The sequence below is a fragment of the Ascaphus truei genome, chromosome 2, assembly GCF_040206685.1.
Source record: "Ascaphus truei isolate aAscTru1 chromosome 2, aAscTru1.hap1, whole genome shotgun sequence".
Taxonomy (NCBI): domain Eukaryota; kingdom Metazoa; phylum Chordata; class Amphibia; order Anura; family Ascaphidae; genus Ascaphus; species Ascaphus truei.
This window is the reverse complement of record NC_134484.1, coordinates 251,280,652-251,305,348: the sequence shown is the minus strand read 5'-3', so window position 1 is coordinate 251,305,348 and position 24,697 is coordinate 251,280,652. Positions and strand designations below refer to the sequence as shown.

Below are 24,697 nucleotides of genomic sequence, written 5' to 3'. Positions count from 1 at the left end.
CAGGCAGCCTCGCCGAGTGGCTAACATGGCGGCGCCCGGAAGGACTCACCTCCCTCCCCGGCGCTCACTTCCCTCCCTCCCCGGCGCTCACTTCCCTCCCTCCTCGGCGGGGGGACAGGCAGTGGGCAGGCAGCCTCCGGAAGGACTCCCGCTCCCCGGCGCTCAACCACTTCCCCCCACCGCCCAGAGCACGCTCTCTACGGCTCACTCCCCACCCCCACACGCCGCTACCCCGGTCAACATCCCCGAGGAGCAGGAGGAGGGCGGCAGGGAGTTGCGGCCACGCAATAGCTCCTTTGTGCCACCGGGAGTCGCCGGAGGCCACGAATGGGGGAGAGAACCAGTGGCAGGACGAGGAGCAAGCACATGCTGCCAGGTGAGGAAATGTAGGGGGAGGAATCCCTGCCTTTGAGGCTCCCCCCCCTGCCTTTGACACGCCCCCCCCCCCGCCTTTCACCGCCCCCTCCCTGCCTCCGGGCAACGCCGGGTATATCAGCTAGTATCTTAATGAAACAGGTTCAGCAAAATATCACACGCCTGACTACACATTTCAATGACATATCAGTTGTTGGCAACTTTTTTTTGGTTAAGGAAACCTATAAGTATATTGTCAAATTCTGCAGAACCCCAACCCTCTCTAATAGCGTCTGATATCAGATGCATTGTAAGGAACCCCAACCCTCTCTAAGGCCTCGGCCATGTTAACTGCTTGCTTGCTGAAGCGTGCTGACTCGCGCTCCCGCTCAGTACTCAGCCCCTACAGTCGCAATTAGAGCGGCTTTATTAGGGGCACGCCTATGCTTCCGCAAGCGCGCGGAAGCGTAGGTCTTAGCAGATTTTAAAATTCCCCCGCTTGCCGGTGTGACAGGCCGGTCACATGAGCGGTTCACCCAATGAGGGCGAACCAGCTCCGTGACGCCACTGGCCCGCCCCCAGCCGGCGCGCAGGGCAAGCAACCGCAAGGCCAGGGAAAGCAACCGCTTTCCCTGCGCCTCAGTACGCAAGCGAAGAGCCTGGACGAGGCCTAATAGCGCGTCTGAGATCAGATGCATTGTAAGGAACCCCAACCCTCTCTAATAGCGTGTCTGGGATCGGATACATTGTAAATTCTTCTGTATTTGGTACAATGTTCAAGTGACCTAAAAATTGCACCGAACCCTTTAGGGATGAGTGCCAAATCCCTGCTGGAAAACCATGGATTATATGAATGTAACCATGATCTTGCATCGTCTTACTGCAAAATGTGTTATTAAAGACATGTATATGTTTATATTACTTGCTTCCAAGAGGTCCCAAATAATGGCATCAAATAAGTGGGAGAAAAATAAGAAGCCCTTTATATAAACCAGTCTAGATAAAATAACCACCAACTTTTAAACAAGTGTTAGTGTAAAGTAATTTCTAGAAATATCCCAGAGTAATTATTAAGAGACTTACTTTTGTCAACATTCACAGTCTCTTCATTTGCAATCTGGGTCTGAGCATTTTTCATTGCTATAAATACACGAACAAAATAGAATTGAAAACCGAAACACGCGCACGCGCGCACACACACACACGCACGCACGCACACACGCACACGCACGATTTACCTTTATTGCGCTTCACTTTCGGAAAACCATTTAGCTTTTCCTGTGAATAAAAAAAAAAAAAAGTGAATTTTAACTGGCAAATCTCATTTATTCTAGCCTAATTATGGTAGTGCACAGCTGTGGTCTGTTGTCCCTTTTGGCAGGACAGCTCCACCTCAGTTTTATTTTTGGTGGATATAGCGATGTTTCCGGATTCTCCCCCCAGTGTTACTATATAGCAGGTCTATGGTGAGAAAATGAGAAAACTAAAAATAACGCACTGCTCCAGATTAGCGTTAACATAGGTCAAAAAAATTTGGAAGGCAATATTGTTGCACTGCCGTTTTTGGACTAGAAGAAATAGCATTTGACTTGTATGAAAAATAATTTTTCTTCATCTTCCAAACTGCAGTGGATGCCTGATGTAATAGCAGTAATTAAGGTGTGTATTATAAGAAACGACTGCCTCAAAAACGTTCCGCCCAAATCATGCTTCCACTGAAGACGATACGTCATGGTTGTAGTATTAAATAGAAGTATGCATATTTATCAAGGAGACGGTTCTGCATATCTTCAGCCCAAAATGTTTCTACAGGCATAACCCGGTTTAAGGACACTCACTTTAAGTACACTCGCGAGTAAGGACATATCGCCCAATAGGCAAACGGCAGCTCGCGCTTGCGCCTGTCAGCACGTCCTGAACAACAATACCGGCTCCCTACCTGTGCGCAAGCGGGACATCAGTTATGCACCTATGACGATTGCAGTACAGTACATGCATCAATAAGTGGGGAAAAGGTAGTGCTTCACTTTAAGTACATTTTTGCTTTACATACATGCTCTGGACCCATTGCGTACGTTAATGCGAGGTATGCCTGTATTGCTTTTTATAATGGGTTTTTAAGTTCTCTCGTGGTGGTCTTTTGTTTGTGACTTTAAATGTCACTGTAATGGTATCATTTAGCAATCTTGCAAATAAGGACAGACACTTTTTCTGTTTTCCTCTATACAAAACAAATAAAAACTATCCATTTTTCTTAGTCTTGGTTATGCAATTTTTTCCTTCTCGTTGTGAGGCTCTGGACATAATGAAGCTAGAACAATCTCCTGATTTTTGTCATTGTGAAACAGGATTCTAGAAGTATAGTGGTATTTGCAGAACATAAAAATCCAGGTATGGTGATATGCAGGAAAGCGCTTGGATTTCCCCTACCCGTCTCGCTCAGCTACTAAATGTCAAAAGGTTATGTTACTAAATGGTTAGAAAGGCTCTTTATAGAGCATTTTTATTACTTAAGTTCCAGGTTGGGGGTAGCATCCTGGTAATCGGTTTTATTTCTTTAGGTTCCTCTTAAAAAGGCTTATTGTGGGAGACTTCCCCCAGAGTGAACCAATTGCTGCTATTTCCACTTTTAACATTCATGGGGATACATTTTTCTCAAAATCTAAAATCTGTCTAACTGAAGCAGTTTCTGGGTAAATCAGACAATGTAGACACCAGTTTGCAAAGGTCTTCTAAATCTTCTTATACTTTCTCCCCCCACCCCATTTTTTAGACGGACATGGTTTGAACTACTTTCTCGGGCAGGCTTATTCAATTTTCGGCCATTAACCTCAATGTGTTCAGGTCTGAATGCCTGACAGGACTATGTTCTCATGGCTTCAAACACTGCTCCTTATCCCAATAAGCTTTGAGATGTCGAAAGACCTTACACTTATTGGTGTTGTACAACTGCTCCTGGCATCTGTTACTTTTACTATCCAGTCTGGTAAAGACAATTGCTTCCCTTTCAGGAGATTTTCTGACATTTGATACCATTATAAGTTCTTGTTCAGATTCTGTGACTGGAAAAATATATATTCTTTTGCTTACTGTTGATCATTGGTTTTCCCAATTCTGGAGCACTTTTCTTTTCAAGTCCCTCATGTGTAGCTGGGCCCATGAAACGGCCTGGATTGCTGCTGACATCAAACCGAAGGTCTTTATTGTTTCACTTATTGTGATTCCTATTTTTTATTGCGTCGAGTCGGAGTCACTGACATTTACGGCATCTACAATGGTACAGTGAAACTTGGCTTTTGACAGGTTACTAAATGGCTTTTCTGACAATTAATTAGCCAGCCAGGATCTGAAAGAAACCAAAGAACTCTGTGTATATACACTTCTTGATTATCTCTATAGACGATGCCTTTAACAGCCATTTATCCAGATGTAACTGTATTGATTCTTGTCCTAAGGGTGGAGTTGGGAAAACCATCAATTTGGTAAAGGTTCTGAGAACTAGGAATAGTTTTAATTATGTTCCTGTGAACTGTTCTTGATCAGATACTGGAATAATTATTCCCATTTCCACAAACCTTGATATGGCTTGTAAGAAGGGTTCCTTCCGAATCTTGCAGCTTGCCACCTTTTGAAACGTCTCAAATTCTATTGCATAACATCTTTGTACTAACTGCAGTACCCAACTCTGTTGTACTTTCATACCACCTGGTACTGAAGTCCTTTATTCTTCCTCCTATCCAAGTGATATTTGGTGATGGATAGTGATGGTCACTTTTTTTACCCACCATAACTTATTTAAGGTGCGATGGATAGTCAAACTCTGGCTTTTAGAGAATGCATGGGAGGAGCTTTTTCTCGTTCACTTCTAAATCTCCCTCATCCTCTCTCTTGGCTAACCTCTAACTTCTGAATGGTCAGACTGTATAGCTGCAATGGGAAAATCGATGGCTGGCTTGAGTGTAGGAAACATTTGGTAGATCTTTTGTCTTTGCATAGCTGGGGCTAGATCATCTTCCATGTCTGCTAGCCAGGCACTTAGGGCACTAGATATACAATCTGATCAAAATGCTGGCTTGTAAGAACGCTCTGGTTATCTGTCTGCAGGTTCCTTAAACACAGGGAATTATGTGCATTCTCTTCTCTTCCTTAGCCTATCAATAGAAGGATCCACTTCAGTTAGTTTTTCTGTGGGGGAATCTTCTGCTCGAAGAGGATAGATCTGTTGGAAACGTTTAGACACCAGATTTTTTATTTTATCTGCTACTGCAATTCCTTTTCAAGTTTATCCTTTGCTGCATGCACTGGAAAACTGCACCTTTTTTTTGTACACACAAACATTCGCTCTGGCTTTCTTATGGGCTCTTTTGCATCATCAAATCTCCAAAAAGATTCTCATAGCCTAATCAATGTAACTATTCCTGCTGGTGAAAAACTGGAATATTGTTCCTCAACTTCCCATTTCTCCTTAGATGATGATTCAGTGTCTGAATCAAATTGCGTATCTTGAAAAGTATCAAGAGTAGAGCACGTCTCTTGCCTTTCTGTTGCTTCTGAAAATTCCCCTGAAAGTTTTAGTGATTCACTTACTTGCTGAAAAGCTGATCAGGTCTCTTGCATTGAGCCTTCAAACCAGGGCATACATTTCTGCATTTGAGCAGGGTTATCATTATACTTAATCTCTTTTTGTATTTGTCTGGTACAGGCCGACTACAGAACATGAATGCTTAATTTTTTCTAAAGCTTTCTTAGGTCTCACAGCCTTGTCAGATGGACTAGGTTCCTTAACACCCTTGAGTTGGGGCAGAAAGAATAGTAATCTCTACAAAATAATGAAAAATAATCAAATTGCCTGCAGCTACTAAGATCTTTGCTGTACAGCATAGGAGTACTGCAGCATGTAGCAAAACCAAACTGCCCAGATATGGAGAATGAAGAGGAAGACTTACTGACCACCAACTAGTGTTAAGTCCATGCATGCTAAACGACTGCCTCCCACTTGGTTGTCGAGGCAACCATCTTTACGGCGTCCGTCACTTCCAGTAGAAGCGCGCAGGCTGACAGGAAGCGGTGAAGAGAAGAAACAGGGCAGTATGTGCGCATACAAACGTAAAGCCCCGCCAAAGGGACCACAACTTCCTGGAGGAAGGCTCCCTTAGGAAATCAAGGGCTCAATGGCAGAGACCGCTGAAAGAAACATGACAGAGGTAGGACAAAGAATACTGATGGGAGGGACTGAAACAGACCTTATAGCCACCAAAAATAAAACTCTGGGAGGTGGAGCACTCATACAAAACAGGACAAAGAAAATGAGGTTAAAACGTGTTACATCACATTTTATGTAAAGTGTAAATAAATTCTAAAATAAAAAAAATAATAAATAAAAAAAGACACCCATTTCATTGACATGTTGAGTATGGAAAAGAGATTAGAAAATCTGCAAATTGACACCATTAGTGTGCATCTCTCAATACAATTTTAAAACTACATTTCAAAAATATTGTGTACAAATAAACATTCAAGATAAAGAAACCTTCAAAGATGTTGACAAATGAAACTAGCATGTATGTTGTGTGTGAAGAAATATAATACTGTACCTGCGTCTTCTTGAGTTCTCTCTCTAGACCCTTCTTTTCCATCTTCAGCTGCTTAAAATCTTGATTATGCTTTGCTGCAGCCTCTGGGGTAAAAGGGACAACATATGACTAAAGAGGAAAGCTTATGGGGAAAAAAAACCTCTGAAGACAAAATAAATATTTATCACTATGTTGATTTAACCACATACAGATTGGCTTCATAAGAAATAACATTATGTATTTGCATGCTGCAATGTTTTGTTTCAGTTTGCAAAATGTTCTTGTCAGAGTTTTCCATTGGGGGACATATAGGCAATGCTGCGGATTTAGAAACGCTGAGATAAAAAAAAAAAAAAATAACCGTAATACCGTAAAAAAAAAGTGGTGGCCTACTCCTGTTAATTTAACTTTAATTTCTCAGAACTGGTAGTTATTATTTGAATTGTAGTCCAATAATAATACCTTTATTCAATATGCTGTGAAGCAGATTCCATGTGCTGGAGACGATTGCAGTCTCATTTATTTGTATAAAACGGATCTCTTCCCCAGCCGAGGGAAGACTTCTCCCAAACACATTGAATAAGGACCTCAGAAGTAATGCGGCTTGTTAAATAATTAAATAATTAATAAAAAAAAAAGGAAGAAGAAAACACTGTTTGCTGAAAAATAACGGCCACGGCCATAATATAACAAAAAGGAAAGCGTAGCTGCAATTTTCTAAAAATACACGTGTGTATGTGTGTAAATATAAAATATATACGGGATACAATGGCGGCCAAAATAGACACACTACTTTATTGTGGCTCTCCAAAAAATGTACTTCAACACTTAGGCCGGGATTCATATCTCTCTCTCTCTCTCGTATTTAACAGCTTATCTTTTCTCTGTTTAGTCTATTCCCCTTCGTGCACCCATCTAGTTTTACATTATGCTATTACCCTGATTTATTATGACATGTATTAGGAGGAGCGAGTGATACTTGACCTTTTGTATTGAATGGGTATTGCAAGATAATATAGGGTTAAACATGCCATTATTTCCAGGTCTAGTCAACAAAACCACAACCCCAAAAAGCACAGGGTAACCAGTAACGAATGCTCTGGTAGCGTTTGGTATGGGGCACGTACCCAACGGAGGAACGAATATTGCAGCTATCACTTATCAGTAGAGAATTTTGTAAGAAAGGGACATAGGTGTCAATCGAAAGGGACATAGGTGTCAAGACTGCATGACATCTACATTGCTTTTCTAGGTGTCTGCATAGGAAAAAACTGAGGAAGATTAATAAGGGTGATACAAGACTTATTTAAAATAATTATGTGCTCAAGGGGAAGTAAGCCAACTTTTACAAAACAGCTATGGACAGAAATTAGTCTGTAGAGCAGCTTACCTTCCATCTTCTTTAGCTTCGCTTCTAGTTTCTTCCTCCTAAATGATGTCAAAACATTTAATAAGTGAACTCGATGAGGATTTCTAAACTACACAAGATGTTAAACAAAGTTGTACATTCATTACATTCACTTTTCTTATAACACATAGATGGATGAGACCGCTTACACCATATAAAACCAAGCACAATAGTAAGAACTTTAGTTTAAGCAGGTGCTTGGGGGAGTAATATAGTTATATTAACAGAGTTAATCCAAAGAGGATCAGAAAGGTTCCCTCTATTTATAGCACTCAATGCTGGATACTAGTAGATGAACAATAGTAGTCCAACAGTTCATTGCTGTTAATTGGCCTATTGACCCAGTAGAACCGGAAAGATCAAAAAATAATAAAGTTTTATTCATATACTGGTTAAAAACATATGTACATTAAAAATCCCCACATTGAAGCGGCTAATAGAGCAGCCTTCAAAGGTAAGTATATCTCTCTGAAATAGATTCATGCCGCTCTATATATACATCCAAGTATATTGCTTTAGTTGCTGCTCAGGTCAGCAGATAAATAGTGCGTTGTTGATATAGCTGTGAAGGCTGTATCCATGATATGGTACATATGTTACATAAAGTATAGGCTGAATATACCCATTAACCCTGAACAAAGATTCTAATAGGGAAATATCATCTCACACACAGTCAAAAATCAGCTAATGCGTGTATCCCATACTCATCAGACGATAACCAAATTCAATGTCAAATACAAGGGTTTCATGATACATCCGATTGTAGAAACCTGCAGGGTAATACTTCTATTCAGTATATCTTACTATTATATTAGTAGGCAACATATACATGCTGAGGGTGTGTGATGTAAAGAAGATAAGTTAGTCCACATACATATATATACATACATACACTTAGCCTTTCACAGCTACAATGTGCCTCTCAGTCTCATGGCCAGTTAGAATATCATTCCACAATCAATGCTGTAACATTTGGTGACTTAGTTACATACAGGCAAACCCCGCTTTAAGGACACTCACTTTAAATACACTCGCGAGTAAGGACATCGCGCCCAATAGGCAAACGGCAGCTCACGCATGCGCCTGTCAGCACGTCCGGAACAGCAATACCGGCTCCCTACCTGTACCGAAGCTGTGCGCAAGAGGGGAGACTACAGAGCCTGTTACAAATGAGTTATTTACATCAGTTATGCACGTATAGGACGATTGCCGTACAGTACATGCATGGTGGGAAAAAGTCGTGCTTCACTTTAAGTACATTTTCACTTTACATATATATGCTCCGGTCCCATATCGTACATTAATGTGGGGTATGCCTGTATAAGAATTGTAACTAGTGTAGCATATAGTGTAGTGGGAATCTATTACAAAAGGAGACCATGGCGGGTCATTGGTAAGTGAAGCACAGCCGCTGATACAAGCCTGACTGCTGCCTGAGTCGGAAGATGCCGCCACTTCTGATGACGTCACATGCGTGACGTCCAACGTATCCCGACGCACGTTTCGCGTGTACACCACACTTCTTATATGTAACTAAGTCACCAGATGTTGCAGCATTGATTGTGGTATGATATTCTAACTGGTCATTAGACTGAGAGGCACATTGTAGCTGTGAAAGGCTAAGTATATATACATAGATATGATATACTGCACATGCTTTTTTATTGTGGGTTAATATCACGGAGATTGGTATATAATTAAGATACTATCTTACTTCTTTACATCACACACCCTCAGCATTTCTATGTATATGTTACCTACTAATATAATAGTAAGCTATACTGAACAGAAGTATTACCCTGCAGGTTTCTACCATCGGATGTATCACGAAACACTTGTATTTGACATTGAATTTGGTTATCGTCTGATGAGTATGGGATACACACATTAGCTGATTTTTGACTGTGTGTGAGATATTTCCCTATTAGAATCTTTGTTCAGGGTTAATGGGTATATTCAGCCTATACTTTAGGAACATATGTACCATATCATGGATACAGCCTTCACAGTGTGACAAACGGCTTACTCCGGGGCTCCGTCGTTTGTCCGGGACTGTTTAGAACACGGTCTTTTAGGGTAGGTTAAATGATGAGGCGTCACGTACTGTTCCTTTAAACAGGCTATGCCTGGTTTATTCAGTCCCAGGCACTGAGACTGCCACAGTGCATACAACAGAAAACAGATCAAAACAAAAGCTGCTCACCTGAGCGATAACTTAACTTAGATATCCCTGACTCAGGGTTGGAAGTGGCTTTTCCACTTCCAACATCAAAACACGGTACTTTTGCAGTCTTACACAAATGAACAGAAAGATTGAACCTGTTTGGGGAAGAGGCTTCTCCCCTCTGTAGTTCAGCAGCCTTCCAGCCTCCTGGCTCTTGTGGGGAGACCAGAGCAAACAGGAAATCAGTCTTTCATACCTGATTCCTAATTAGCATGACAGGTGACAGAAATCAGGCAGCAGACAAACTCTGGTCTGGATCTCTCATCCCTCAGTTCCAGCGCTTGCCAAACTGTGGGATGGAGTGTATGTATTATAAGGCTGCACTCCCAGGCCAAACAGGATAGAAACTGTCTAGTATCCTGGGAGCCCTATATACGGAATTTATTACCATCCCCTGGTTTCTGTCACAACAGCTATATCAACTACGCCACTGTTTATCTGCTCACCTGAGCAGCAACTAAAGCAATATACTTGGATGTGTATAGAGAGCGGCTTGAATCTATTTCAGAGAGATTTACTTACCTTTGAAGGCTGCTCTATTAGCCGCTTCAATATGGGGATTTTTAATGTACATATATGTTTTTAACCAGTATATGAATTTAATAAAACTAATTATTTTTTGATCTTTCCGGTTCTACTGGGTCAATAGGCCAATTAACAGCAATGAACTGTTGGACTACTATTGTCCGTCTACTAGTATCCAGCATTGAGTGCTATAAATAGAGGGAACCTTTCTGATCCTCTTTGGATCAACTCTGTTAATATATTCACTTTTCTTATGAATAAATAGGACACAGATTTAGTTTTGCTATGTGCAGAGCAAAAAATCTTACCAGGAAAAACTGCTCTTTGCTGCATACATATTAAAACACGAACCGTACACTGTGCAGTTTAACGCTCTTCTAAAGCAACAGAACTAGCTACATTAAATGTCTCAAGTCCCTTGTTTGAGTTGATCATAGACACGCAGCAACAAAGTGGGAAGCTTTGCATTGCACAGAACCGAAAAGATTACATGCTACAAACCCCAGATCACGTTTTGCACACTCCTCTTTGACACGTATGTATTCCACTTGTGTTTGCTGGTAAATCTTGAGGGAAGACTGCAAAATAAGAAACAGAAATGTGAAGTTACAGGCATAAAAACAAAATCAAACCATGTGTGATATATATGGCAAATTACTTTATATCCCTGAGCTTCAACGTAACTGGCATATATGTACAATGGCAAGAAAAAGTTTGTGAATCCCAAATAATTACAGAAATTACATAGTTTTTCCATAATAAGCTTTTTGACTCAAAACCAATCTTTTCTTAAATATCACATAGGAGTTATAGGATCCAATTCGATGTATTTTTTAAACAAAATGATGTATGAATTAGACAAATAGTAATGAAGAGTCATTATGAAGGGCATAAGCAAGGGAAAGCCTGGTTTAATAAGGTAAATTAAGGGAGATAATTAGAATCAGGTGTTTAAATAATAAGGTAGATCTTCAGGTGTGAGTTTGGGAGGCCCCACCCTATATACAGACCAGACATTTTGCGAGTTTGGTCTTCACCATACAGGTGAGTTAAAATACATCAGGCCACGATCAAAATAAATCTAAGGACCTCAGAAAAGCAGTTATTGATGCTCTTCAGTCTATAAAGGGTTATACTGTACAACCATTTCTAAGGATGTGGGGCTCCACCAATTCACTGTCAGACAAACGGAGAAAGTTCAAAACCAGTCACTTTACCCAGGAGTGGTCCTCCTACCAAAATCCCTCCAAGAACAAACCGGCAAATCACCCAGGAAGACACAAAGAACCCCAGAGTAACATCCAAGGATCTGTAGGACACTCTCCCCTTGGCTAATATGAGTGTTCATGACTCAACGATCGGAAAAAGACCAAGGCGAGAAGCCACAAAGAAAATAATCCTGCCAGAGCAAATTGATAATTCATTTGATTACAACATCATGTCCAAATCTTCAGGACAGAAATATGTTTACAATTACCTGAAATTTGAATGAATCAGAGTACTGAGCAGATGCAATAAATATGGGATCTGATAAGCATACTGTATGCAGGGTTTAGAGCAAGGCGGCACTGCTCTAAGAAGAAGTTACAAACAAACTCCTTGTAACTGGTCATGTATTTTTGAGCCATCCAACGAATACCAAAAAAAAGTCTAGATATCTGGAAACCGGCCTCAAATATTTAACAGCTTACCTTTTTCTCTTGAAGCTCGGCTCTTAAGGACTGGAGCTCTTCTTGGTTTTGTTCCTGCGGAGAAATTTTCTGCAACATCTGTTCCAGCTGACACCGCAAGGTGTCATTCTCCCTAAAACCACATGCAGTGAAATATTCAGTACACACATCCATGTCACACCTAGCCCATCACCGTGATAAAAGAGTGCATTTCTGTAATAAGTATCGTTCAGCTGGGGGTAAACAGATCTATTTCCATGTAACTCTAAATCTGGGCAGTGGTCATGTAATCTACAGCCTAAAATTATTGGGGGGGTGTGTGTGGGGTCCCTGCATCTATCACACCAATATGTGTGTGAGCATGGTCTTATTATTGTGCATGGTATACAATGTAACAGTTTTCCCCTCTCTGAACTGTGCCACAGGATATATTGGTATAATAGAAGGCCCTTCGAGTGCTGGCATTTCAATGAAAAGGAAGAGCATTTTGGTATGGAGACAAAAGGAAGCAACACATTCTGCATATTAATTGAATAAAATGCATTTCTAATGGGGGGGTCAAGTCCCTCACTTAAAGGGATAATGAAAAAAGTATAACAAATTGTTTAAAAAATAAATAAATAAAAGCTTTTCAAGGGACATGAAATATAAAACAAAATAGATGCTTACCTTTCTGAAAACAGAAGCTGTATTTTCTAGTTAAGGACCAATGCAATCAAGTCTTTGGAAAGCATTCCATGTTTGTGAGGGGGGGGGGGGGATTTTATGTTACTTGCTTTACTAGATCTCTTCTTGCTCTTTACAAAGCAATATATTTAAAAGCTGTTGCTTCGTTCAGGAGATAGGAGTTTGAAATATTAAATATATGGGAGGTTTAAATAGAGCTGTCCCCAGAGCCCAGTGCAGTCTACAGGTTAGCATGGTAACATTGATGTTTACAGCAGTATTTAATGATGGGCCATCGTTAGAATTTAATCCATTGTAAAGGAGCCGTCCAACCCGTGGACGTGACTTTTCACCAGGGTGGGAAGCAGCGAGTGCCTGGAACTGAAACACGGTAACTGCAGCGCTGCTATGGTTCTCAAGATGTACCAGGAAAGTTAGTGCGGTACGTCAAGAGTATTTCAATCCCCCCAGTGACATGGACCAATATGAAGCCGATATGGCTGACATTTCAGCTTCCTATTGGCCAGTGTGATATTTAAACCTCAATTTGGTGTCTCCTGAAAGGGATAAAGATGAAAATAGCATGTTTTAGCTCCGGGGACGAGTTATAAATAAAACTGCCCCTTTAAGGCTTACATCTCAATAGGAGATGTCAGATGCTACATCATGCAACTTGGGATATTACTTGAATGTAAGTCAGCAAACCTTGTTCTGACACAAGATGTTATCATTATTAGCATGCATAGAACAGCAAGACATTTCTGATAATCCCTGCCCTTGGATTCAATTTGATTTCCACTAAACAAAAACAAAATGTTGCCCTTGTGAAACATGTTAACATTTACAATGCAGAAGAAATGCAATTATGCTTTGGGGATAACCCGACAACGTGCATCATTCATATCTTAAGACTGATGGAAATTCTGCGCTGTACCAATTTGTGTTCAGTTAAGCGCTTATCTGCTCTCCCAGATGTAGCATTACAGCATGTGGACTTTACCAAAGAACACACAGTACAAAATAGGTAGTGTAGGAACATGCTGAAAGGGTCTACCTTGACGTGATTGCAGGCTTAACATGTCTTGGCCAAAAGATTGAACTAAATGACCCGTACAGAATTGAATAATTTGCCATATTGGAAGTGCATTGTGGCATTGCTGTTTACAGTTACAGGCATACCCCGGTTTAAGGACACTCACTTTAAGTACACTCGCGAGTAAGTACATATCTCTCAATAGGCAAACGACAGCTCATGCATGCGCCTGTCAGCATGTCCTGAACAGCAATACCGGCTCCTTACCTGTACCGAAGCTGTGCGCAAGTGGGGAGACTATAGAGCCTGTTACACATGTGTTATTTACATCAGTTATGCACGTATATGATGATTGCAGTACAGTATATGCATCGATAAGTGGGAAAAAGGTAGTGCTTCACTTTAAGTACATTTTCACTTTACATACATGCTCCGGTCCCATTGCGTATGTTAATGCGGGGTATGCCTGTATATATTTGAGGTTACTTCCTCAGTAGCACTCCACTTGGCACAATTCTAAATATATAATACTGTGAGACTGGCTTTTGGGCCTGCTACGGTTGTGTGTCTGATGTTACCAAAGAGTGAATGCAACCTGTGAACAATGATATTGTACGCCATAAAACGGTAATATCTGTATTTATTTGTAGTAAAGGATATCATCACACTTCTGCTGATATTCTCTAAGCAAGTGGCTGCAAAAGATGAGAAAAATTATGTTACACAATATTCATTCTGTATAGTCATTACATTAATTATTAGCAGATCACAACATACAAGGATTGATTTATCGTTGTTTAAAAGGTCAATGCGACTTATTAACGGGCAATCAGGTAAGATCCATTAAAAGCTTTCCGGACTCCTTTTCGGTTTCTTAAATTAGAATAAAAGAGACAATCTAAAAAGCCTCCAATTTGCAAAAGCCGTTTTTTTTAAATCATCTTAAATACATTAATTTAAGAAAAGCAGCAACATAAGCCTTAAAGACGAAAAGTACCCAGAAATGATCACAAGACCTTCTACAAATCAGTGCAAATATTAACAAGGTAACACTTTTAATATACTTTATAATCACTTGTGCTGGAGGTTACAAGAAAACCTGTGCAACACCAAACTTAGAGTTACAGCAGGGACTCCTCTTCCTTAATGTTACTTTTATGTCTGAAGCACTTATTCCCATGATCTGTTATATTATTTGTTATTTATATGATATGTATTACTACTGTGAAGCGCTATGTACATTTATGGCGCTATATAAATAAAGACATACAATACAATACAAAAAAGGCATGCGTCCATGAAGTTCAACCTATGCTACATTTCGACAACGGATACTTATACTATATTTGTATTTACAGTATATTGATGCAGAGGAAGGCAAACATAAACCCCAGTGAAACATTATACAATGATTTCAGAAGTGGAAAAAATAATAATTTCTTCCAATAATGGCAATAAGATTTCACCCTGTGTGAACATCCTTCCCAAGTTTACTTAACTAGTATATCGCTTTCTAAAAGATGTCCAACTTTTTTTTAAGATATCTATTGTATCTGCGATCACAGCCTCCATGGGTAATGAATTCCACATTTTAACGGTCCTTACTGTAAAGAACCCTTTCCTTTGTTGCTGGTGAAATTTCCTTTCCTCCAACCTTAAGGGATGGCCCCGAGTCCTTTGTACTGCCCGTGGGATGAATAGTTATTTTGAAAGCTCCTTGTATTGTCCCCAAATATATTTGTATATAGTTATCATATCCCCTCTTAGACGCCTCTTTTCTAATGTAAATAAATCCAATTTAGCTAGCCTCTCCTCATAAGGCAGATATTCCATCCCCTTTATTAATTTGGTGGCTCTACTCTGCCGTAGTTCTATAATGTCTATTCTATAGAGGGGTGCCAAACACTGTACTCCATAATCAAGGTGTGTTCTTACTAATACTTCATACAGCGGCATAACTATGCTTCCTTTCCTTACCCCGATTAATGCAAGATGAGATCTAATTTGCCTTTGCAGCTACTGCGCGACTGTGACAAAGTTGGCAACCAGGAAATCCAGAAATCCTAGGAAGCTTGGCTAGTTGCCTATTCCCAATCAGTGAAAAACAAAGGTATTGCACTCAAAATTACAATGTGAAGTGTTAGAAAGTGTATAAGCCACTTGAAACAAAGTGAATAAAGTGTCAACAAAACCACGTGGTTATGGGAAAATTGATACAAGGAACGTTCCTGATCAAGTAGATGGCTCAAATATCAGAAACTAGGAAATAGAAAAAAAAAGGAAGAAGTGCAAACTCATTATGCAGTATCAAAAATAATTTAGTGGAATATTAGGGTGTAGATAAAGGCAAACGCAAGTACACAATAGCTCATCTAACCCTAATATTCATGGGGTTCAACGTTTACAATAGATAAATGATAACCCCGCTCAAACCTGTCCTATAGATACTATATGCTGCCTAGGAGATATACATACAGGAAACAATTAGTGCACAGAATCACTATAAGCAAGACTCCCTATTCGGGGCACCATAGTACAGATGATTTATGACATGTAATTTAAAACATAGCATTTAATGTTGTTCAACTAAAAAGAATTGGTCACTTAGGTAAGTAAATAAAATACCAGTTCTAGGTATTTAATTTATAAACCTGTCTGGCCATATCAAATGAAAGGTAACCTCTTGTTACAGATACTTGCATTAATCCATACATTTACTCTAGATTGTGAATCAAGTTTTGCCCTGCATTAATATTTACTTAAATATATACATATTTATTTATTTTATACCAGATTTATACAGTATGTGGTTACTTGAGATCTTAATAGATCCTAAATTCGCTTATAGTGAAAGAGCAAACAAATTCTCTTTGCAGCCCATATAGACAAGAGCAGAAACAGATGTAAAACGGCGTCAGATCAGTAGGTCATTTGTTTCACTCGCTTAGTAACTGATTTGCAACAGTTTTGCTCTTTGTAGCTTCTTGCTGCATACACAATATCTGTATCATTTTAAAGTTTCAATCAAAATGTCATAGCAGAATAGCCTTTTAACATTCAAATATCAAATTGTAGCAAGATTCCGTCTAGTGATTGTATGATCCCTGGTAGTCAGACCAACCCTGATCGGGACACTGACATTGGGCACTATTGCCAAGCCTGCTGTCTATAAGCACTCCTAAATCCTTTTCCATCAAGAATTTATCTAATTTTGCCCCATGTAACTTGTAAATCACCTGTTAATGCTTGTTTCCCAAATGCATAACCGTACATTTATCTCTATTAAACCTCATCTGCCATTTACCTACCCAAGTTTCCAGTCTCTCCAAGTCCTTCTGGAGAGAAATGATATCCTCCTCCGATTCTACTACCTTACACAATTTAGTGTCATCAGCACAGATGGAAAATGTGTTCTCTATGCCAACCTCAAGGTCATAAATAAACAAGTTAAAAAGCGAGGGTCCCAGTAAGGATCCTTGAGCTGCTCCATTCACAACTTTAGCCCAACCTGAAAAGTTCCACAACTCTGTTGTCTATCCTTCAACCACTTTTCAATCTAGGTGCAAATATTTTTACCCGGACCAATTTCCATTATCTTGTACACGACCCTCTTAGGTGGCACCATATAAAAAGCCTTTGCAAAATCTAAGTAGACAACATTAACCTGGTCTAAATCCCTACTTATCTCTTCAAAAAAATAAAAAAAGTTAGTTTGGCACGACTCATCTTCATAAATTCATGCTGACTAATTACTAATTATTTTACAATTACTAATATTTTTGTTATTCATTAGGTATTCCAGAATATTATCCCGTCCAAAACCTTCCATGGTATTGATGTCAGGCTTACAGGTCTGTACTTCCCTGGCTGTGATCTTTAACTATTGGCAATACTTCTGCTTTATGCTAATCTTGTGGTACTGTGCCCGGGTTGTACGTCAGAGTCTAGTGTCTGAATGACACACACTGACAGACAGCACACAAAGCAGAACACAACCTCCTCCCCTCATGGGGAGCAGGGATGGTCAGAGTCCTGCAGTTCTCCCCCCCCCCCTCCCCGCCAAATGATTAAAGCTGCGCGTATAATCCTGGCTATGGCGACACATCATCCGTTGCCGCAGCGTTTTTTGCCTATAGTGTAGGAGGCAAGAGACCGCGACTGGGGGGTGTGGCGGGGGTCGTTAGCGGTCCTTCCTCATTAGCTGAACCACTCATCACGCGGCGGTCGACGAAAAATCAATTTTTAATTGGCTTCCAGCAATCGCGACCAAGCTGTTGCACCTACAATAGCTGCACACGATGGCTTAAGTAAACTTGTTTTGACGCGACGCCAGAACTATAGCGCAGCCTAATTCTTCTGCTCCCCCCACCACACAAAGCGACTAGTTGCAGTGGTGACTTAACCTGTCATATGAAAAATAGGTGACAGATAACCCCAAGCAGATCACTACTTACAGGTTTCTTGTAGTAAATTCATAGTAGGTTTAATTGTGACAAACAGCAGAAGCAGCGTTTCAGGTCCTACATGGACCTGATCAGCCACCATGCTAGAGCTATAGCTCCAGCATATATTGTGAATGTACATTGTTTAAAACATACTTACTCTGTCTCTATTATTTTTTGCTTGAGTGCAATCAAAGCTGCTACATATTCATTTAAATTCTGTAAATAAAAGGAGATAACATGAAACATGTAAATAAGAATGCATATTTATCAATGTCCAAACAAACAAAAGTGCGGCATTTCAGAAATCCTCGAGTACAATTTGTTTTTCATTTTAATGAAATATTGCACATCCCAAAACATGACAAAGGACTGAAGGCTATGGTGTAACAGATCCTGCATGGGGGGAATTTCTAACAAATGGCTGATGCTTGACATTATGAGCATCAAGTTTTTTTTTTTGGAAGAATCGAAGCAGCAAAAAAACAAAACAAAAAAAAACAAAAACAAAACCACAGTATTAATACTCTGATGCCACACTTCTCATGACTAATGTGACCTAGTGCATTCAGATTATAGTGCCTGTCAGTGCGTCCCCCCTCATAGATGATTTCACTTTGGAAATAAAAAAAAAACTCCAACTTTTAGCATTCTTCGATAGCTGGTTTATTCCAAATGAGCCAACTGCTGTGGTCTGATATAACAATAATGTACACAAGACATTCATCACTGTTTAGTGATACATCTCTATATAAAAAAAACAAAAAAACCACATTGCAACTGCGGAAGATCATCAATCAAGTGTTTCCCTGTTACAGAAACAGCAACAATGAGAGACAGTCTATGCAAACAGCTGCTTTAGGCTAAGGCCCTGCTCCCTCAGTCAGCGCGCCCGCATTGCAGACAGGCGGGGCGCTGACAGATATGCGGTCTGTAGGGAGTGGGAGCCGGGCGGGAGGGGGCGTGGCTTGAGTGGAGGGACCCGTTACTCCCCCCCCCCCTCCCTCCCTCCACAGGCTCGGGCTGCAGGAGGGAGCTGCTGCGGGCTGCTGTAAGGTAAGCAGCTCCCTCCCCCTTCTGCCACAAAAAAAAACACACACACACACACACACACTACCTTGAGTAAGAAGCTGCTAGATGACAGCTCCCGCTCCCGCCCCTGATTGGCTCATCAGCGCACCACGTGACGCGTCACCGCTCGGGATCACAATTTTCTTGAATCCCCTGCCGGCTGACGCGTCACAGTGCGTAGTGAGCCGTCAGAGAGGGGGGACTGGGACCGGCTAGGGAGGATTCCCCTGCTGGTGGGGAACGCTCGCGCGGCCGTCCGCGCCGCCGAGCGCAGCGGGTCCCAGCCCTTACACAAAAAATAAGTGGAGGCAATCAAACCTTATATAATGTCAACAAACAAACGTTAAAAACATATATAACATAACTTTGCGTTTCACATTTTAACCCATTCAACATGTCCCTGCCATTGGTTCAATTTGCTCTTGGAAAATATTCGCTACAAACCTCTTAAGCGCAGATAGAATGTCCCAAGCTCTACATCTACAACTTGCCACTTTCGCAGGCTGATTTATTCAGTCCTTCAAAACTCAATAAATAGTCATCATAAACTACACATTCACCATACAACCAATATATGAAGCACGCTTCGCCCACTGCATCCCCTTTGTTACCAACTTAACTAACCACTTAGCCAAATCAAGAGCATACAACACTTTGCTTGTGAAGCTGTCAGTAATTTGAATTGCTGATGCCTTTTATGTTAAAGACAGTTTATAGTGGGGGATAAAAAAACGGAATGAACCACGTGAATTTTGTAGACATCTTAGTGCACTTAAAGATAAATGTGTGGAATCAGCACAAAGCTAATCCAAGCTGCAGAACTGTGCAGCAGTCACGTTCTTCAAACATGCCAAGTTACTAAACAGCTCTTTAATTTCATTTCAATTACCATCTTTTTACACACTCACAACCACATCGTTTTAGCTTCCACCTGGTCTTCTGTGCAGCAATATTCACCCAACCCCAACCCCCCCCCCCCCCCCCGGCTCATACTATCCCAATGTGATTGCTGTTTCAATATACAGAAGAGCATAACAAAAATAAGGATATGTCAGCTAACAGTTCATGCAAAAAGTGTAATCAGTGGTTGCTCCCTCATTGAAGCATAAGAAGCACTCCCGTAAGTTATGGGTCTCAGGACCCAGGTGTGCACGTTTATAGAGACTGGCAAAAAAAATATTAGAAAGAAAGAAAAATGTAGTAACAAAGCTAAAAGCAAATAAAAGGATATTAACTCTAAACATAAGAAAAATATATATTTTGTATATGCACAATAACATATGTGCAAAGTGCCGAGGATCCCACCACCCTTATATGATACAAACTGACAAAAGCACAGAAGTTAGAGTCCAGATCACACCAAGTGTGGTGGTTATGGTCAGAACCTTGACTCCAGGGTGTCTATTACCTGCTGTAATGCTGTGCAGTTTTGACAGGTGCCCGCCGCCTCAGAACCGATGCTAGTCGGCTTGGAGTGAGTCTCCCCAGGCATCATGGTGAGAATCTCCGATCTCCTCACCCCCCGACAAGAGGGCGAGACAGGAATTAATGGGCCTGAAAAAAAATAACAGTGACAGTCTTCAAAATCAACAAAATCAAACAGCTACAGGCACAAGAAAGGCAGGATCACAACACAGGGCAGCTACTAAAAGACACCAGATTCTGACTAGGAAACTGCTTTCACATACAGACAACACACAGAAATAGAAACAAACTGACATGTCACACTAAACATATAGATAACAGCGGCAGACATACATGGTATACACACAAACTACATGTTCTTAGGGAATATGCACAACAAGCACAGATATACTTAAGCGTATATGTAATACTAGCTGAAAGTTGACCAGGAATGATAAGAAACCAACCTTATCCCCCTCATGTTGTCCTCCCTCTCCACTGATGTTAAAGCCTCTATTTCAATCTGAAACTCCCCAGCCCTTTTATCCCATGTACCCAATTTTCCAACTATATCCGTGAATTGACTGTTTAACCCTGTTCTTTTAATGTAACCATGTATTGTTATAACTCTGTTCCCAGGACATACTTGAAAACGAGAAGTAACTCAATGTATTACTTCCTGGTAAAACTTATTTTTTAATAAATACTTTTTTCTCCCTGCTCCTCATCTACCACCAGGCTAATGTCACCAGTAAAATATCACGAGCTGGATACACATAGCCTACCAGGTACAACACCCACGGGCTGACTTTCTTAGAGAAATTGTAATAACTCAGAAATAAAATAAGAATGCATCCCATTTCCAAAACCAGACAAAAACACGCTCCTTGATCTCAGGAACCAACGTGTAAAATTTGGTTACGATATAATAAGGTGTCCAAATGCATAGCGAACAAACAACGTTCCAAAATATATAATGACAATACATCATATATTCTCACAATTAAACATACATGTACAATACATTATACTTGGCAAACACTACACAGGCTAAATAAATACAATGGGTATATCTGTACACATTTAAAAGACACACTACATATAAATATTTGCTCATTGTACTTACAGGAGCATAGAAATAACTATTAGATAAATATGTCTTAATAAGCAAAACGGATACTACACTATGTGTATGTGTATATATCTCCATGTGCACATTCTTCACACCCAGTACCTGCATTGGCACTATATACACTTACTGTAAACAAATTACTAACTGCACTAAATACATATATTGTATATAAATACTTATTGAAATTACAGGTGCATGATTAATTACAAGTGTATATATGTATATAAAAAAAATTCAGCAAATGACATATATACACTTACTAATGAACACGCATGTATGTATGTATGTATCTTTGCAGACACCGTACACAACTCCTCAGCAGTAGCTCCTCCCTCTGCTCTCCTCCTCGCGCTGTCTCGTGCGCCCGCACTCTGTGTCCCGGTGATGACGTCTCTGCGCCTCACGGCCATGTCCCTTTGGGTCCTCCGCCTGGCTCGCGGGGCACCTGACCCCCCCCCCCAACACTCTATAGAACCCCGAAGAACACAAGACAAACACAACACTAGCGATGCCGCCACCGCCTCTGCACGCTCTGATGTCACGCGCACGGCGTCAGGCCAACCAGCTAGCACAGCACGAGAGGGGGACGAGTAACGTCGCGTTCCAAGCCTCGTTTTAGGATTACTCCCCCCCTCTCTCCGCCACCACATTCAATTTTGCTGGACTAGAGTGGCGTGACTCGATAACGTGATACACACATAATTCATCTACGCCAATTTTGTGTCTGATTGGCTGTGCCGGCTCGAGGCTTGGAGCGCAATTCAAGCTAATGCATGCTCCTGCCATACCGCGGACTGTTGCGCGTGCACGTGTGTAGCTGTGAACTACCGGTGTGACGTAGTGGGAGTTTTGCCGCCATTCTGGGCATAGGCATGTTCTGAAGAGAAACACTCGTACAAACTGCTATAAAAAAAACGATTGCAATGTATCTATATATAGGTTATTTTTTTATTTTTACGTGTGAGGACTCATTACAAGCTCCGGGTTGCTGTTGCTTATAGCCTTTAACCTTCCTCTATCACCAAGAACAGGAGCATTATTATAAGCAGCCCTCAGGGCTGTGCTATATAACATGTCGGATAATAAGAGCCCCTGTGCAAAGCATAACCACGTTTATCGAAAGGTCCAATATCAACAAGGAACAAGATTTGGGATGTCATTCTGATCTCAAAACAAACTATACAGCATGGAGAAGATATATCATTATATTATGTATTTTTTTTTATAATGAGCTTACATTTTATTAGGATCATTTGTGTGCATATAAGAGAATGATGAAAGTTAAAACTACAGACCTGTCAACTCTTAACTAGTTTTCTCACAGATTTGAGTACTTTTCATACGTAATTATTTTTTTTATAGCATTAGGCTGGCATCCCAAAGCACATCATAAAAGAGTTATTTAAAAAAAAAATCACAATTACAATGATATGTGCTTTTAAATAGAATAGATTACTTGTTTTGCTGTGCACTGCATGTCGTCTATTGAGTATCTAAGAAATAGTGAAGTTTAATTATTTAAATTTTACTGTACCTCCTTATATCTAGTGTATCTTTTCCTTTCAGCAGTTCTTCAATTTTCTTTCTCACGTGCCCACACATTTCTCTGTAGATCGCATTTTTTTCATCAGCAGTTTATTGCTCTTCAGTAAGGGATCCAGAGTGCCTCCAGCACAACAGCGTGTCCACAGTCTATTTATTTTAATCACCATTATTTTAGATATTGTGACCATTCAAGATTTATTTTAATTCACTCAAATACGAATTGGCAGAGGGATATAAAGTGCTATAAATTGGGTTACTTTTCGTTTTGTTCTCTCACTAACTTACCCTAGAGCATCTCTCCCTTACATTTGTATTCATATCCACAACTTTAGCTGCAGCGGGGTTTCCTTATTGTTATACCATATTGCACCTGAGGTTGTATTGACCTCTCTCCTCCCCAGCTTGCTCACTACATTCATCATGACAGGATTCCTGTCAAGTCCTCCTAACTTTCTAGAATGGCGGTAGGAGGCAGACAGTATGTTCTCCATTGATTACATAGCTGAAGACACTGGCCCAGTACCTGCCACCTCAAGCTATTTTAATGCGCTGTACAGTGTATACAAATAAGAGCTTAAAACATGGTGGGAGGTGTTCAGGTTTGAGAAATAACTAAAAGATGAACTAATCCCCAGGGGATTAAGGGTCAATCTCCATATTGCATCATATTACAGACGATATAGCTCTAGAAGGAGAATCAAACAGACCACCAGGTGTGGGCCCGTATACTAGCATAAGACCACAGTCCAAATTCTTACAGTTTGGTGATAGTTACGCTAACCTCTATGTATTTGTGGATCTGGTGACAGCCGATCTTGAGAAACTTCCACATCACCGCACAATGGATAATGTATCCTGGAATGAGAAAAAGGCACTCGGAGAGCTCCAAGCCAATAGCATAATTGTCATTAATCAAGCGGACAAAGGGGGTAATCTGGTAATTCTATGTACTGAGGACTATTAAGACGGAAAATCTATGACTTCTTTCAGACTTGGTCTGCTGTGAAGTCCTGGAAAGAGATCATACTAGTCAATACATGACAGATAGCACTACTATTCTAAATAGCCTGACAGTATTGAAAAAGCATACACGAAATGATTGTCGACGGGCTTTTCCAATGTGATTAATATCAGCTTACCCTTTAGACAGCTAGCAAGGTGTGATTTATCCATCTAGGTTTACTTAAGGTTGCGATATTTGAGGTGAATGGTTCGTAACGCCATCAATATAGTCTTATTCGGTCACAGCTTCAATCTTTAAAACTCACCGTGTATCAGATCAGATGCAGGGAATTTTTTTTCCTGCAGCAAGCAAACAGCCACACACAGCTGCTATACCGGAAGAGACAGGCAGTGCATATCATTACTATGTAAGAGGCTCTCTCCGCCTGACTACAGCGGATAGAGGCTATACCAAACAAGTGCATTTGGCTTACGAACATTTGGCTTACGAATATCCCGCAGCAAAGGAGCAGTGACGCATAGCCTCTATACCGGAGGTGAGAGGCTCTGCATGCCATTATTGCTTGATAAGCTCTGTCCATGTGATTATAGTGGATAGCCTCAGGATACTATTATACTGCATTTCTGACAGAGTAAGTATCTGTGCAGGCTCCTTGTCAGTATCTCAAATACTTACCGTGTAACAGC

General features: G+C 40.6%; 1 protein-coding gene across 4 annotated transcripts in view; it reads right to left on the bottom strand.

Moving 5' to 3' along the window:
- ICE1 (interactor of little elongation complex ELL subunit 1) overlaps positions 1 to 22,052 on the bottom strand; it is a 42,364-nt gene extending 20,312 nt beyond the window's left edge. For 2 of the 4 annotated variants that reach the window (XM_075586026.1, XM_075586027.1), the window contains exons 1-11: positions 21,763 to 22,052; positions 20,375 to 20,520; positions 18,056 to 18,114; positions 14,114 to 14,148; positions 12,424 to 12,442; positions 11,776 to 11,887; positions 10,586 to 10,662; positions 7,318 to 7,355; positions 5,949 to 6,031; positions 1,593 to 1,632; positions 1,438 to 1,494 (exon numbers count right to left, since the gene is read on the bottom strand). In XM_075586026.1, the coding sequence (XP_075442141.1) occupies positions 1,438 to 1,494; positions 1,593 to 1,632; positions 5,949 to 6,031; positions 7,318 to 7,355; positions 10,586 to 10,662; positions 11,776 to 11,887; positions 12,424 to 12,442; positions 14,114 to 14,148; positions 18,056 to 18,114; positions 20,375 to 20,461 (607 nt within the window). In that variant the 5' untranslated portion in view covers positions 20,462 to 20,520; positions 21,763 to 22,052. Of the gene's footprint in view, positions 1 to 1,437; positions 1,495 to 1,592; positions 1,633 to 5,300; positions 5,505 to 5,948; positions 6,032 to 7,317; positions 7,356 to 10,585; positions 10,663 to 11,775; positions 11,888 to 12,423; positions 12,443 to 14,113; positions 14,149 to 18,055; positions 18,115 to 20,374; positions 20,521 to 21,762 lie in introns of those variants that run through there. The other 2 variants (XM_075586028.1, XM_075586029.1) reach the window with 2 other exon arrangements.
- Between the last annotated feature and the right edge of the window lie 2,645 nt (positions 22,053 to 24,697).